The sequence below is a fragment of the Rhinopithecus roxellana genome, chromosome 13 (assembly GCF_007565055.1).
Source record: "Rhinopithecus roxellana isolate Shanxi Qingling chromosome 13, ASM756505v1, whole genome shotgun sequence".
NCBI classification, from domain to species: Eukaryota; Metazoa; Chordata; class Mammalia; order Primates; family Cercopithecidae; genus Rhinopithecus; species Rhinopithecus roxellana.
In genome coordinates, this window is record NC_044561.1 from 60,466,920 (window position 1) to 60,484,126 (window position 17,207).

General features: G+C 38.6%; 1 protein-coding gene across 2 annotated transcripts in view; it reads left to right on the plus strand.

The window, feature by feature from the left end:
* CXADR (CXADR Ig-like cell adhesion molecule) overlaps positions 1 to 17,207 on the plus strand; it is an 84,513-nt gene that overhangs the window by 57,184 nt on the left and 10,122 nt on the right. Inside the window, exon 7 of one of the 2 annotated variants that reach the window (XM_010378093.1) lies at positions 324 to 507. In XM_010378093.1, coding sequence (XP_010376395.1) covers positions 324 to 507 — 184 coding nt within the window. Of the gene's footprint in view, positions 1 to 323; positions 4,717 to 17,207 lie in introns of those variants that run through there. The other variant, XM_010378092.2, reaches the window with a different exon arrangement.

The window sequence follows — 17,207 nt, forward strand, 5'->3', positions numbered from 1 at the left end:
ATCTTGACCAGTGATACTAGAATATGAAATGATTGAGATTTGTGTTTTGTAAGACAACATTCTAGAATCATCTACATTTGTGTAACTACAATATTTTATTAAGTGTGAAGTTATAACTCTAATCACAATGACAGATTGGGGACAGATGCAGAATTTATGACGTTATAGCTTGCACTTTTTACTTTTTGTGACACACATACACACACACACTTTTATATGTTTGGTACCTAAATACAGGCTCTTATCCATGCTTCATAGCTTGCATAATTGTAGGTTTTTAGAAACTTATTCTCTTGACATGTATTGGGGATTTTGCTTTCCAGGGAAGATGTGCCGCCTCCAAAGAGCCGTACGTCCACTGCCAGAAGCTACATAGGCAGTAATCATTCGTCCCTGGGATCCATGTCTCCTTCCAACATGGAAGGATATTCCAAGACTCAGTATAACCAAGTACCAAGTGAAGACTTTGAACGCACGCCTCAGAGTCCGACTCTCCCACCTGCTAAGGTAGCTGCCCCTAATCTAAGTCGAATGGGCGCGATTCCTGTGATGATTCCAGCACAGAGCAAGGATGGGTCTATAGTATAGAGCCTCCATGTGTCTTGTCTGTGCTCTCCATGTTCCTTTCCTTTTTTTGATATGTGAAAACCTATTCTGGTCTAAATTTTGTTACTAGCCTCAAAATATATCAAAAAATAACTTAATCAGGAACTGTAAGGAATATATTTTTAAAAATTTTTGTTTGGTTATATTGAAATAGTTACAGGTATTAAAGTTAGTAAAGACAAGTTTACCATCTGAAAAAGCTGGATTTTCTTTAAAAGGTTGATTATAAAGGTTTCTAAATTTATCAGTACCTAAGTAAGATGTAGCACTTTGAATATGAAATCATAGGTGAAGGAATTGGTGAACTTACTTGCATACCAAGTTGATACTTGAATAACCATCTGAAAGTGGTACTTGATAATTTTTACCATTATTTTTAGGATGTGTATCTCATTTATTTATGGCCCACCAGTTTCCCCCAAATTAGTGCAGAAACATCCATGACAAAATTACTTATGTATGTTTGTACTTGTTTTTATAGCTCCTTTGAAAACTCTGTGTTTGGAATATCTCTAAAAACATAGAAAACACTACAGTGGTTTAGAAATTACTAATTTTACTTCTAAGTCATTTATAAACCTTGTCTATGAAATGACTTCTTAAATATTTAGTTGATAGGCTGCTACAGGTAATAGGGACTTAGCAAGCTCTTTTATATGCTAAAGGAGCATCTATCAGATTAAGTTAGAACATTTGCTGTCAGCCACATATTGAGATGACAGACACTAGGTGCAATGGCAGGGATTGATTTTGTTGGTGAATAGTCTCATGCCTTGAGATCTGTGGTGGTCTTCAAAATGGCGGCCAGCCAGATCAAGGATGTAGTATTTCATAGTTCCCAACTAAATACTGGCTTTCCACTTTAGGTGATATTTTTCTTATTAGAGAAATATTATAACTCATTTATTGTTTGACAATTATAGATTGAAATTTCCTAATTTATTCTAAATTTTAAGTGGTTCTTCGGTTTCAGTGCTTTATGTTGTTTGTTTTTGGATGGTGTTACATATTATATGTTCTAGAAACACGTAATCCTAAATTTACCCTCTTGAATATAATCCCTGGATGATATTTTTATCATAAATGCAGAATAATCAAATACATTTTAAGCAAGTCAGTGTCCTCCATCAATTCTGTATTCCAGACTTGGGAGGATGTACAGTTGCTGTTGTGTGACCAAACATGTCTCTGTGTAGTTCCAGCAAATCAAGCTGAGCTTCAAAAACGTTTGAGTCTTAGTTTTGTGAAAGTGATTTATTCTTAAAAAAAAAAAAAAGAAAAAAGAAAAAGAAAAAAAGATAAGAAAAAGGAGTTAAGGGACTACTCCTCCTTGCCAAATGTGCTAAATATCATTTTAGGAGAAGAAAGTGGATTTATTGTATTTCCCTTAAGATTGTGAGGGAGTGTGGATATAGTAGAATGAGCCAACAGTCTCTTTATAATAAATACGGTCTGCAATAAATTCTTTCACTAGCTCTAAAACCTTTCCCTAGATTTTAGTAGGGAGTTGGTTTCTGTTAATATCTTTGGGTGCTGTGGTGGTAAATGCTACATTATAAACAGTGGCATGTATTTACGGTTAGAGTATTGTGTGTACACTTTTTAATGGTAAACTTAAGCTGAATGTGTAATGAATTTGTGTATAGTTTTACATATTTGGAAGCATTTTAAAAATAGGTTTTAACCTTACATAAAATTACTTTTATACTTGTGTTAACATTTTCATCTGTGCCTTTTGGGTAATTTAATTTCTATTATGAATTTCTGGTGCCTATGAGCTTAGCTATCACCTACCTGAAAGGTGCTTAGAGGTGAAGGTACTGTCTCTAAAAACACATCACTGTGACACCTTTCTATCCTCACATTTCCAAGCTTGCCTCTTTTCTGTTCTTTGTGCATATCACTTAAGCGATTGTGTTATTCATAAAGATTTAGAAATTTCAATATTCCCAACACTCTGACTATGTTTCGGGTTTTATAACAGTAGCCATTTTTGAATGTCAGATGTTTGGCCTGTTTTATATGAATAAAGTTTATAAAGTATTATTAAAATAAGTAAATAAACAGAACATTAATAATAAAATTTTGGTTCTTCCTATTCCTGACTTTCATATAATGAACATTATCCTATTGATCTAAGTAGAAGTTATCATAGAAAGTGGACACGTATAAGACTTTCCTTCCTTTTTTTTTTAATAACACATGAGGAACAAGACTTTTCTTCCCATATATTTCATATTTTAGAGGACATTGTTTTATAGGCTTACGTCTCACTGTAAAATTCTGTCAGCCAAATAGTACTGATAACTTTTCAAGTAGTTCTCACTGATAATTTCAGTTGAACCAGAGATCAAATATTTGCTCCCGAATTACTATTGGTAATCAAGTAGTTGAACAAAAAATTACTAAAGCATTTCAGTTAGGTCAGTCAAGGACAGTACTGCATCTTAATAGCAAAGCCATTTGATTCTACTTTATAACTGAGAGACTTGATACTATCCATCTCTTTAGGTTACGGAAGATAATTTGAAGAGAAATGGTACTTTTGAATACATAGTTCTGTACACTTTTTGTTTTTTTTAAAGAGATGGGGTTTCACTGTGTTGCCCAGGCTGGTCTCAAACTGCTGGGCTCAAGAGATCCTCCTGCCTCGGCCTCCCAAATTGCTGGGATTACAGGGGTGAGCCACAACATCCATCCAGTTCTGCACTTTGAATATGGAGTAGTTTACAGCTATTTTTTTTCTTACTGGCAATCTTAACTAATATTATTCCCTTATTAGCCTCTCACTCCCCCACCCCCCAAAATGTCTGTTATTCATGACAGTAACCAACTATTCTGGACAAATTCCTTCCTTTTAATTTGAGCTATCTGCCATGGACTTTCTAAAATGGAAACACAGCCTGAGTGTATCTTAGGGAGAGTGTGATTGAAAAAATCCAAATCACCATCCATATAGATCATGGATATAAAGAGATACCTGATTTTTATTAAAAAGATACTTTTTAAAATTTGAGAGTTAATCTTGGAAATTTGGAACAAGTAAAGGGGCAAGTAAACATTTTGATTAAATATAAAAGGAATTCATTGCATGAAGTTGACTATCAAATTCTGTGATGTGTGGCTTCTTAAAAATATTCTCAGTGTCTTTTGTGTGCGTGCAGCATGTACATTTGATGTTATGTGAATGTTAAGAGTTTTTTCTTCTAATTTTCACTTCAGCAGTGTTTAGGGCTTTCAGATGCCTTATTCCAGTGTGAACAGAAAAAGTTCGTATTTTATGTGGTTAATGCTTTGATGTGTCACATAAAGAGTAGTTTGTAGAAAATATTGGCACAATTTTAACTTCTTAGTGGCTTGTGACATTATATTATATATATATGTACATATATCTTTATAACATTCCTGTGTTTAGTAGTGTAAATGTTCTGGGCAAGTTTTAATATTTTGAATGCCTTTGGATATTCCAGCAACAAAGGCATTATGTTCTGCAATAGGATTTCTTACTCATTTACCTATTTTAACACTAAGATAGGCCATAACTGAGCACAAATTCCTTTTATAAATGTCACAGAAGCAGGGAAGAATAATAAACAAATGTGTGAATTGTGGTTCAGTTTATTTATCTTTTGGGAGGGCTGATCATTTATCTTATAGCAGATAACACCAGCCTCTCATTCACTAAGGTTAACTTTTGTAAATTATCTTATTTTATAATTTAAGAATATAGTACATATCAGTTGGGTTTGGTTTTAGTCATCGAGACTGAAAGTTCCATCAAAACAGAACTTCATGTTTTCTGCTATCTTATTTAATGACATGAGTTTTAAGAGAACCACAATTCATTGATTCACTTACTCTTTTCCCTAATTGTGAATTTTAGTGATAAATACACTTGTACTACTGAGAAAAATATTTTGACACTCCACGTGTGCAAAGTATAGAATTGATAGTGTCAGTTTCAGATTTTGTATGTACGATTTCTGGCTTATATATCCAATGGTGCAGATTTTGAAATTTGTAAGAACAAAATTTGTTAAGAAAAACAACTTGCTCTAGTTTTGTGACCTTGTGTACTTTTGAAATAAAATCGAGAAAGCGTTTCTCTGCCTCATGGTGTGGCTTTATTGTGCCTTTTATACAATGTCCGCTAAAGCTTCAATATTTTATTCCTCCCTGCTTGCTGTGTCATGGTTTGCTTTCCCCCCATGCATCCTCTAAACAGAAAGAACAAAGATTGCAACAGTCATATTAATACATCATTGAAAACATGTCAAGCATACAGACCAAAATCTCCCCATTCCTGTGTGCTTATATAATAGTATACAATATTTGGGGTTCTGTGATCATTTCAGAATTTACAGTATAAACTCAAACATTTTTCAGATACATTGCCGAATGTGTGTATATATACACAGATATGAGGCTGGGAAGTCAAAGATCAAGGCACTGGCAGATTTGGTGGCTGGTGAGAGCTTACCTTCTATATCAAAGATGGCGCCTCTTGCTGTATTCTCACATGACAGAAAGGAGGAAAGGGAGCTTCCTCTAGCTTCCTTCATAAGGCCATTAATGCTGTTCATGAGAGTAGAGTCCTAATGACTTGATCACTTCCCAAAGGGGCCCCACATCTGAGTGCTATCACGTTAGGTATTAAGATTTCAACATATTGGTGAGATTTGGGCTTCTGGCTAATAAGATATATATCAACATAAGAATTTTAGGGAGGCACAGATATTCGAACCAAAGTAACATCTCATTTTGGCTTAAAGTATTTTCATTGACTATAAATGTTGATTTCAGGAAAAACCAGAATGGGCTATTGATGCTACTCTAAGAAGCATGTTGAGGAATATTTTGTTTATACCAGGGTTTCTCAACCTTGGCAGTATTAACATTTTGGGCTGGATAATTCTTTGTTGTAGGGGACTGTCCTGTGCATTGCAAGATGTTTGGCAGCAGCCCTGGCTTCTACCCCCTGGATATCAGTAGCACCCTGGCCCCCTCACCAGCATACCCACCACAGTTGTGATGATAACAAGTATTTCCAAACATTACCAAATATCTCCCCTGGGGTCGGAGGCAAATCGCCTCCTTTTGAGAACCACTGATTTATACTGATGTGAAATTTTCTACTCAGGGATTGAAAGGTGAAGAGCACAGGACATAGTGCTAGAAGGCACAGGACATGCTTAAATACCACTTATGACTAGTTGCTTCACTTTGCTTCAGTGTCCTAGTGCTTCAAATGGTACAAAATACCTACTTCACAGGGGATGTTGGAAGATTTCAAAGAGATAGAATTGATACAATAATGAAAGTTGTTGGTATTTACCCCTGATAACTGGGATACTGATAATGGTACACAGACTTTCAAGGAATCGAGATTTACAGTGCAGTATGCTAAGTGAAACCGAGAATAATTAAATGCCTTTAATTTAGACCATATCTTAATCTTATAGCTCTAATGGCCAGATCATATTTCTGGTTAACAAATAGCAAAGCTGATTAAACTGAGACAACATTGGGTATAAAGTAATTTATTATTCAATAAAAATAGTGTAAGTCTAAGGCATAATCAAAGATAATTTCAAGATGCGATAATACCAACAGTGAAAAAGTCAAGAAGCTAGTCCAAGAAATTAAGCTTATGTTTTTTTGCTGGTGTTTCCAAAGTATAAATCAAACATACTTTGTTACTTAGATGATTCTTAAATTGTGTTAAATATTTATAGGGGAAAAAGTTGCTACTCTAAGGTAACTATACAAAAAGAAACTATTGGGTTCTCCTAAATTAGGGGTACTTCTGTGCCCTCCTCAATGTCAGCACAGGTCTTTTATGGCACAAAACCTTTGCATTCTAATTGTTTCAACTGCTTGATAGACCTCCTTCAGTACTCTGTAGGTGATTTACCTACCTCAGTCCCCACTGCCTAACTCGGTGACTTCCAAATTGCTCAGTAAATGCTGAGTGGATATTTAGTAAGAAAACTATGGACACTAGGGACAAATATGTGTTCATTAAATATGCATCATATGTTCTGCAAGGCACCTGGCCTGGTCTCTTCAAAAAGGCAGTATTGGTCAAGTTTGGTGGCTCACGCCTGTAATCCCAGCACTTTGGGAGGCCAACGCAAGTGGATCACTTGAGGTCAGGAGTTCGAGAGACTAGCCTGGCCAACATGGTGAAACCCCGTGTCTACTAAAAATACAAAAAAAAAAAAAAAAAAAAAAACTTGGCCAGATGTGGTGGTGCATGCCTGTAATCCTAACTACTTGGGAGGCTGAAGTGGGAGGATTGCTTGAACCTGGGAGGCAGAGGTTGCAGTGAGCCGAGATTGCGCCACTGCACACTCCAGCCTGGGTGACAGGGCGATACTCCGTCTCAAAAAAAAAAAAAAAGGCAGTATCATGAGAAAAAGGATGAGTATGTGCAGCGATGGGAAAGGCTGCACTTGGCTTAAAGAGTTAACTTGCCCAAATACAGCATGGGGTTACCTGACTCAATAGTAGCGAACACGGAAACAAAACTCATTATCAGAAGCGTTTTATAAATATATTTCTAAAGCCCTTCTTACGGATTCCTGGTGAGTAGGTCTAGGGTGAAATCAGTGACTCTTCTCTCCCAGATTATTTCAATAATTAACCAACTTGGGGAGCCTCTGGCTTAGGAAACCCTTTGCAGATGACTGATTTCCATGCTAAGGCACTAACTAATGTTAAGTTTTTTTCCCCTTGGGCTTCACAAAATTGTAGACTTTTAGTGTGGTTGAAAAAAAAATACCTACTTAAAAATTGTTGTTTAATTTGGTATACTAATAATATTTCTTAGTATCAGAATTTGAGGTGATCTGCTAAAATACCTAAAAAATTTCATAGAAGATTTTAGCTTTCCACAAAACGTGAAGAGTATTATGTCAAAGTCTTTTTAAATGGCTAGTCTTCTGAAATGCCTAGGCATTTACAAGTAATTTTTTTTTTTTTTTTTTTTTTTTTTTGAGATGGAGTCTCACTCTGTCGCCCAGGCTGGAGTGCAGTGGCCAGATCTCTGCTCACCGCAAGTTCCACCTTCCGGGTTCACGCCATTCTCCTGCCTCAGCCTCCCGCGTAGCTGGGACTACAGGCGCCCGCCACCTCGCCCGGCTAGTTTTTTGTATTTTTAGTAGAGACAGGGTTTCACCGTGTTAGCCAGGATGGTCTCGATCTCCCGACCTCGTAATCTGCCCGTCTCGGCCTCCCAAAGTGCTGGGATTACAGGCTTGAGCCACCGCGCCCGGCCTGCAAGTAATTTTTATGTGTGATTGTATTAGCCGTAAAAAAATGCCACAAACTGCTTGAAGAACAGAAATGTGTTACAGTTCTGGAGCTGGAAGTCCAAAATCAAGGTGTTGGCAAGATTGATTCTTTCTGAGGGCTGTGAGGGAGGGATCTGCTCCAGACCCTGTCTTTGGCTTGTAGGTGACCATTTTGTCCATCTCTCTTCTCTCTATGCATGTCTGTCACCATGTGTGCATTTCCATTTTTTAAGGACGCCAGTCACCGAATTAGGACCTACCCATATAACCGCATCTCAAATAATTGCATCTGTAGCAAATCTGTTTCCAAACAAGGTCACATTCTGAGATCCTAGGGAATCTGAGACTTCAACATAGGAATTTAGAGGATGGGGACACTTCACCCCATAACAGTAATGATGACTGCACATTTTGAGAGGGACTAATAAGATAGTGTGCATTGGTATAAAACATGTATCCAGAGGGTTCTCTGTTTAACTTTCAATGGCATAGTAACAGTATCAACACCTAAATAACTGTGCCAACATAGGTATTTCATGATCCTCAACTGCCTCCACCTGCCCCAGGAATATACTATCTTTATTTCAAATATGGGTGACTTTGTTAACTTCACATCTGCTTGTCAAGTGAAAAAGTAGTTGATGAAATGGTTATGAGGCTGGGCACGGTGAGTCACACCTGTAATCTCTGCACTTTGGGAGGCCGAAGCAGGTGGATCACTTGAGCCAGCAGTTCGAGACCAGCCTGACCAACATGGTGAAACCCCATCTCTACTAAAAATACAAAAATTAGCTGAGTGGTGGCGCATGCCTGTAATCCCAGTTACTCGGGAGGCTGAGGCAAGAGAATTGCTTGAACCCAGGAGGCAGAGGCTGCAGTGAGCCGAGATCGTGCCTTTGCACTCCAGCTTGGGCAACAGAGCAGACCCTGTAAAAAAAAAAAAAAAAAAAAAAAAAAGAAAGAAAGAAAATGATTGTGAATTTGTCTTTTTAAGTGAATCTTGCTGACAAGATAAAACTACTTTTTGAGGGAAGTAAAGCTTAAAGAAACTTCTACATTTCACACTTAATGTTAGCCAAAAGGCCAAGAAGTGATAAGAACTTCTGCATTTTAAGTTATTCACAAGATAACTATTAATGAACCTGAAATAGTTTGTAAAGTACTTTAGAAAGGTAATGCACAAAGTATAGAGTGAAATCTAACTCACCCTCTCACCTCCCAGTTTCTGTCCCCACTTCCCCTTCAAAAGGCATTAACTGATTGCTGCTTCAATGTTGTTAATTTTTGAATAGGTCATCTATTTCACAGGATAGAATTCAAAAGATCTGAGTATATAGTGAAAAATATGGTCAATTTTTTATTTACCCTTCTAGGAATGTTCTATACATATTCAAGCACTTGTGTATGTGTGTTTGTGAGTTTATCCTGAATATTTATTTTAAAAAGTTAACAAAGAATGGATTGGTCATGATGGGTGAGTGGATATTAGGATTTTGGTTGGAGCAACTGTGTGGGGGAAATTATGATATGAAACTAGGAAAGACAGAAGGATTAGCAAATTTGAAAGTAGAATCCTGTTTTAGGCATGCAACATATAAAATGTCTATTACAATCCAGGCATGGAGGCAGGTGAATTACCATCTTGGTAATGATAGGAGGCAGGTGAATTACCAGCTTGGACCTAAGTAGACAATTCAGAAGTGGAGAGAAAATTTGGCAGTTTTAAGCCTTAAGGCAGATTTTTGACAGAAATAGATGAAGTCATCATGGTAGAGAATGCAGAGAGAAGTAAAGGCAGTGGTTGGAGCGCTAATTCTTTGAATGTTCTGAAGTGAAGCTAAGGAAGTCAGTTTTGAACATGTTGAGTTTGAGAAGTTTATTAGATATGCAAATGGAGATGATGAATAGATATCTAGATGTATCTGGAGTAGGAGAGAGGGCTGGAGATAGAAAAATGTTGATTACCAAGAACATGTGTGATATACACAAGTGCCCAAACTATGGCACTTCACTCAAACAGGAAGTAGGAAATGAAAAAATATGGAATATATATATTATACATACACACACACATACATACATACATAAGGGTTGATATTTAGGGGTGCAATGCTGTCAGCCAGTGAGAAAGATAATATTCCTGGCAACGTTGAATAAAGTGTCTCATTCTATCTGCCACTGTTCCTGTTGGGAAGGCTTTTCTGTTTTCTGGGTTTGTTTTTTTTTTCCTCTTTCTGTGGTAGGGTCTTGCTCTGTTGCCCAGGTTGGAGTGCAGTTGTACAATTATAGCTCAGTGCAGCCTCGATCTTCCTTGTTCAGCAATACTCCTGCCTCAGCCTCCCAAGTAGCTGGGATAGCAGGCATGCCAACATGCCTGGCTAATTTTTTTGATTTGTAGTAGAGAGAGGTCTTGCTGTGTTGCCCAGGCTGGTTTTGAACTCCTGAGCTCAAGTGATACCCTTGCCTCGTCCTCCTAAGTCCTGGGATTATAGGTGTGAGCCACCATGCCTGTCCTCAATTGTAAAATTTCTAAGTTAAAAAAAAAAAATGATTTTAGGCCGGGCGCAGTGGCTCACGCCTGTAATCCCAGCACTTTGGGAGGCCAAGGCTGGTGGATCACCTGAGGCCAGGAGTTCGAGACCAGCCTGACCAACATGGTGAAACCCTGTCTCTACTAAAAATACAAAAATTAGCCAGGCGTGGTGGTGGACGCCTGTAGTCCCAGCAACTTGGGAGGCCAAGGCAGGAGAATTGCTTGAACCCGGGAGGCAGAGGTTGCAGTGAGTCGAGATCGTACCACTGCACTCTAGCTTGGGCAACTGAGCAAGACTCCATCTCAAAAAAAAAAAAAAAAAAAAAAAAAAAAAAGTTTTTAAGGGCTTTGGAAAGAAGGAAAAAGAAATATGCCCAACAGGGTTCCATTGACTGAACAAATTTAATTTGGTATAAATGCAGTAAGTGCTTACCAGGCTGTTGGCAAGGAGATGGGGAATCCTCCAAAAATACTTTGGACAGGATAACACCATGAAAGGAGCTTGGGAGATAGCCAGCTCTGGTTCCATCTCTGGCTTCACTACTTACTAGCTGGATGACCTTAGACAAACCACTTAACCTCTCTATACTTCTTTACCTCACAAATAAAATAGGATAATAGTATCTACCTTGTAGTATTTATCCCCATTTTTATGGGATTGCTATTTACATATGTCAAGTATACAGGCTGGCACCTGGTCAGTGCTCAGTTAAGTGTTAGCTTTTAGCATCATTATTATTCTTGAATTATACTAGTAATATTTGCCTCATTATCTCACTCATATAAGGTGACTATATCCCACTTTTCCTGGGGTAGGTTTATGTCTTTTACCTCGGTGTAATTGATAACAGCAATAAATCATTTGCTCTCAAAAGTATGTTGGATTGGGCAGTAAGATTTATGGTTACCCTGCCTTTGGGATTTTTACAGTAACTCGGAAGTAGTAGTCCCTTGGTGTTACCTACTAACCATGAGAAAAATAAATGTCTCTACTCACACCTTCTCTGTCACTGTTCAATCAAAAGCAGAACCAGCAGGTCCAAAGATAGCGAGTTATCTCCATTCAGTGTTCACAATTACAGGCCAAGCGCTTTGTTCCACTCTTTCGCCCCTTCTCACTTCTGCACTTGACTAGTCTTTATTTATTTAAAGACTATTTATTAAATAGTCTGTAAATTTATTTATTTAAAAAGCACCATATTTATGGTTAAATATGTTACATTTCCATGCTGTTAGACTATCTGCAAAACTCTAGGATATACACCAGTACTACCATAATGTGTGACATCATTTACTGTGTTATATCAAAATACCTGCCAGTAATGAGAACTATTGAAATAATTTCTCTATAAGCCAGCATGTGTCTAATTCATTGATTATCCAAATTCAAATTTGATTTTCATCTGACTTGATTGTGAAATATTTAAAAAAATTGTTTTCCAGCCTGGCGCAGTAGCTCACACCTGTAATCCCAGCATTTTGGGAGGCCAAGGAGGATGGATTGCTTGAGCCTAGGCGTTCAAAACCAGCCTAGGCAATATTAGCGAAACCCCATCTCTACAGAAAATACAAAAATTAGCTGGATGTGGTGGCACATGCCTGTAGTCCCAGCTATTCACCAGGCTGAGGTGAGAGGATCACTTGAGCTCAGGAGGTCAAGGTTGCAGTGAGCTGTGAGTGTGCCTCTGCGCTCCAGCCTGGGCTACAGAGTGAGATCCTGTCTCAAAAAAAAAAAAAAAAAAAATTTTTTTTTTTCCTTGTTAAGATAATACTGTGACCAAATAGTAAATGAATTTTAAAATGTTTTACCTGGCATCATCACCAAAACCTGCCTATCCTATTTCACCTTCTGGCATATTTAAATATATATTTTTTATTTTTAAAGTGCATGTTCTCTAATTTTTTTCTACTTAATCTTATTGTATCATAAACATCTTATCTGTTGTTAGAAGCATTTCATATATATCCATTTCAATGAAGCATGATGTTTGATTAAGTTGATGTTCTATAACTCATCATTTTCTTACTTTTGGACCTAGAGATTGCTTTTCATTTTATGTCATATGTAATGTTGCATTCCTAGAGTCTTTTCCATTCTTTCGAGCATTCGGAGCACAGGTATTAAGACAATGGGTTGTTGGGAAAAATGAAATGAAATTTAAGTGAAACCACCTTTTCTCACATATCAGACCATTCTGCAAGCTTTTTTTTTTTTTTTTTAATTGATGCATTGATCTCTAAAACACAATTTAAGAAACCTTGGTAAAGAAAAAAAGTGAACTTCTGGCCCCCCCCCTTTTTTTTTTTTTAATTGTGGTAAAAACATTTAACGTAAGAACTTAATCATCTTGCATAATTGAAACTTTTTACCTGTTGAATAGCAATTCCCCATCTCTCCCTCCCCGTTTCTCCTGGCACATCCTACCCTCTGCTTCTATTTTCTGTGACTATTTTATATACCTCATAAAATTGGTTTTATGCAATATTCGTCCTCCTGAGACTGCCTTATTTTACTTAGCAAAATGTCCTCCACGTTCATTCATGTTGGATATAGCAGGACTTTTCTTGTTTTTTTTTTAAGGCTAATATTCATTGTATTTAGATATCGTTTTCTTAATCTCTTCATCCATCTATCAATATTTAGGTTCTTTGTACATCTTGACTATTGTGAATAATGCTGCAGTGAACATAGGAGTGCAAACATCTCTTCAATAACTTGATTTCAGTTCTTCTGAAAATACCAAAAGATTGGTAGGATTGCTGGATCATAGGGTAGTTCTATTTTTAATTTTTTGAGGAACCTCCATACTGTTTTCTATCATGGCTGTAGCAATTTACATTACCACCAGCCAGGTACAAGAGTTCCAATTTCTCCACATTTCAACCAACACTTTCCTTTGGGTTTGCTTTTGTTTGTCTGTTTGTTTCATAGCTAAACTAACAGGTGTGAGGTGAAAAGTTCTGGCCTTTCCAAGCTAAAGGCATATAGTGAAATCACCAGGTAAGAGTGTGTAGAGTGAGAAGAAGCCCAAGTCGGTGCCCTGGGGCACTCAGGAACTAAGAAAAACATACTATGAAAATGAAATCATACATGATGATGGACCAGTTCTGCTAGGATGGCTGGGTCAACACTTAGTACAGTGGATTAAAGCATGAATGAAATCTAAGGAAGCAGGGCTGGGCTCAGTGGCTCACACCTGTAATCCTAGCACTTTGGGAGGCTCAAGGCAGGCACAGCCCAGGAGTTCAAGACCAGTCTGGCCAACATGGCGAAACCCCGTCTCTACAAAAAATACAAAAATTAGCCAGGCATGGTGGCACGCACCTGTTGTCCCAGCTACTCAGGATACTGAGGTGGGAGGGTTGCTTGAACCCCAAGGGTTGAGGCTGCAGTGAGCCATGATGGCGCCACTGCACTCCAGCCTGGGAAGACCTTGTCTTCAAAAAAAATTAAGAAATCTAAGGAAGCAGTACATTTTGGATGTACCTGTCTCAAATGAAATCCTATGTAAGGTTCATATCATATCAGATGAAGTGTTTATTGTTTATCTTCTCTTTGCCTCCCCACATCCCCCCTTCACCAGATCCCTCACTAGTTCCTGAGACATCTGATTCATAAGACCTAATATAAAAACTAGTAGACTATTCTTTCAAGGTCCTTGGTGGTGAAGGGAAGGAAAAAGCAGGAGGGCACAGTAACTGGAACAGGGCAAAGGTTAGTTTAAGATAGGAGAGATGCAAGCATAATTAATGTAGGCTGTGGAAAGAGAGCCTGGAAAGAACAAGGGGCCAAGATGAAATGAACTTCAGTGGAGGGATTAACTTGAAGAGGGGGAAGGAAAACATTTTCTTCAGAGATGGATGCCAGGCAGTGAGAGAGTTGGATGCAGATTTAATACATTTGTGACTGTTTTGATAGGATGTTATTAGATAGTCTCACTTTTCACTTTTCTTTTTTTTTCTTTTTTTTGAGATGGAGTCTCACTGTGTCGCCCAGGTTGGAGTGCAGTGGCGCAATCTCGGCTCACTGTAACCTCCGCCTCTCGGGTTCAAGCGATTCTTCTGCCTCAGCCTCCCAAGTAGCTGGGACTACAGGCACCCGCCACCACACCCAGCTAATTTTTTGTATTTTTAGTAGAGACATAGTTTCACTGTGTTAGCCAGGATGGTCTCGATCTTCTGACCTCATGATCCACCCATCTTGGCCTCCCAAAATGTTGGGATTACAGGCGTGAGCCACCGCACGCGGCCAGTCTCACTGGGTGGGTTGGCAGTGGTGGGGTAGGGTAAGACGACAGAAAAGAGATGAAATTTAGGAAATTTGGGATGGAGAATGGAAAAGAGAAGAGGCTTAGAATACAGAAATCGTCCTTGATTGGTGACGGTGCTGGTGAGGTTTGAATTACAAACTTGTTACGCTGGCCATTTAGGGCCAGGAAGTATTAGCTGGCCATTTAGGGCCGGGAAGTAAGTGCTCAGTTACAGTGTGCTTGTATGAAGGCATGATTTGTTCCATTCCTGTTGCATTCTATAAAAAGAAACAACCTTTCCTATTCATTTACTGCTGCATATAGAGGATTTGGATACATCTAGCCTTAGGAAGACATGAAGAGGTGATGGACCATTTTATTTATTTATCTATATTTTTTTATAGAGACAGGATCTTGCTATGTTATCTAGGCTGGTCTCAAACTCCTGGCCTCAAGCAATCTTCAGCCTTTGCCTCCCAAGGCATGAGCCACCAGACCTGGCCCTGGACCACGTTAGAAAGAAATACGAATCCACCTGACTATGAAAACAGCCATTTATTAAATTTATTAATTTATTAAACAACATCTGCAGTTAAGTATGTTCTCCTAGACAAGACTTGATGAAAACTCTCACTTCTAGGTTAACTTTCTTAAAACACTTATGTTCACTGTCTTGCTCAAAAACTTTCCTAGACAACTTGAATTTAAAGATTAAAGTCCGGCCAGGTGTGTTGGCTCACGCCTATAATCCCAGCACTTTGGGAGGCCGAGGCAGGCAGACTTAAGCCCAGGAGTTTGAGACCAGCCTGGCCAACAAGACGAAACCTGTCTCTAGTAAAAATACAAAAATTAGCTGGGCATGGTGGCGGGTGCCAGATACTTGGGAGGCTGAGGTAGGAGGATCATCTAAGCCTGAGGAGGTCAAGGTGGCAGTGAGTAGCTCGCACCACTGAACTCCAGCCAGGGTGACAGAGTGAGACCTTGTCTCAAAACCAAAAATACATAAATAAAGATTAAAGTCTAAACCATAGGTTTAGTAGCTTTAGACTTTTACATCTGACCCTCCACTATTATACTTACTCTATCCTTATACTGGCATGTACACGTATTTTGTTTTAAATAAAGTTTTATACAATGTTTGTTTTTTGAGACAGAGTCTTGCTCTCTCACCCAGGCTGGAGTGCAGAGGTGTGATCATGGCTCACTGCAGCCTTAACCTCCAGGGCTCAAGCAATCCTCCCACCTCATCCTCCCACGTAACTGTAACTTTGGGCATGCACCAGTACACCTGGCCAATTCTTTTGTAGTGAGGAGGTCTCCCTATGTTGTCCAGGCTGGTCTCAAACTCTTGGGCTCAAGTGATCCTCTTGCCTTAGCCTCCCAAAGAGCTGGGATCACAGGCATGAACCACCTTACTAGGCCACAAACTTGTTTTTGATTTAACAGTTGCTCTCAGGTCATTCTGTATTTCCCTTTGTATCTACTATCTTCGGTACAAAGCCAGCTTTTTTTCTCCCAAAACTGTATAGTATTACATCAAAGTGAGACACTATGATGTATGTAATCAGTTGCCAATTGATAGTCATTTAAATTAATCCCATCCTTTTGGTATAACGAGTGAAATTACAATCAATATATATGTATATATATTATTTTGTGTATGTATAAAGATATCTTGAAAATAAATTTCTAAAAGAGGAGCAACTGAGTAAAGAGTATTTTGATAGCTATTATTAAAACAGCATCCTAAGTGTTGTGGCAGCTTATGCTTTCAATCTATGAGAGTGTTTATCCCCTGAAAATCTTCACCATACTCTTATCCAACTTCTTGATCTTTCCTGACCTCAGGAGAAAAATATCACATTTGTAGGACCAGACACAGTGGCTCACTGGTAATCTCAGCACTTTGGGAGGCTGAGGTGGGAGGATCACTTGAGGCCAGGAGTTCAAGACCAGCCAGGGCAACATAGTTGAGACCGAAATCTCTACAAAAAATAAAAAATTAGCTGGATGTGGTGGCATGTGCCTGTAGTCCCAGCTACTCAGGAGGCTGAGGTGGGAGGATCACTTGAGCCCAGAAGATTGAGGCTGCAGTGAGCTCTGACACCACTGCACTCCAGCCTGGGTGACAAGGCTAGCTAGACTCTGTCTCAAAAATAAATAAACAAAAAATATATATACATATATATTTGAGAATTCCATTGATATCCTTTGCCATTTTTCCTTTGGTACTAGTATTCTGCTAATTTGGAGGAGTTTTTTTTTTTTTTTTTTTTTTTTTTTTGACGGCGCTTCACTCTTTGTTGCCCAGGCTGGAATGCAGTGGCCCAATCTTGGCTCACTGCAACCTCTGCCCTGCCAGGTTCAAGCGATTCTCCTGTCTCAGCCTCCCGAGTGGCTGGGATTACAGGCACCTGCCACCATTTCCTAAGGCCACATAGCTAGGAATGGAATCTAGGTCTCCTGATTCCTGGTCTAGCCAAACACGCCCAGCCAATTTTTGTATTTTTAGTAGCGACAAGG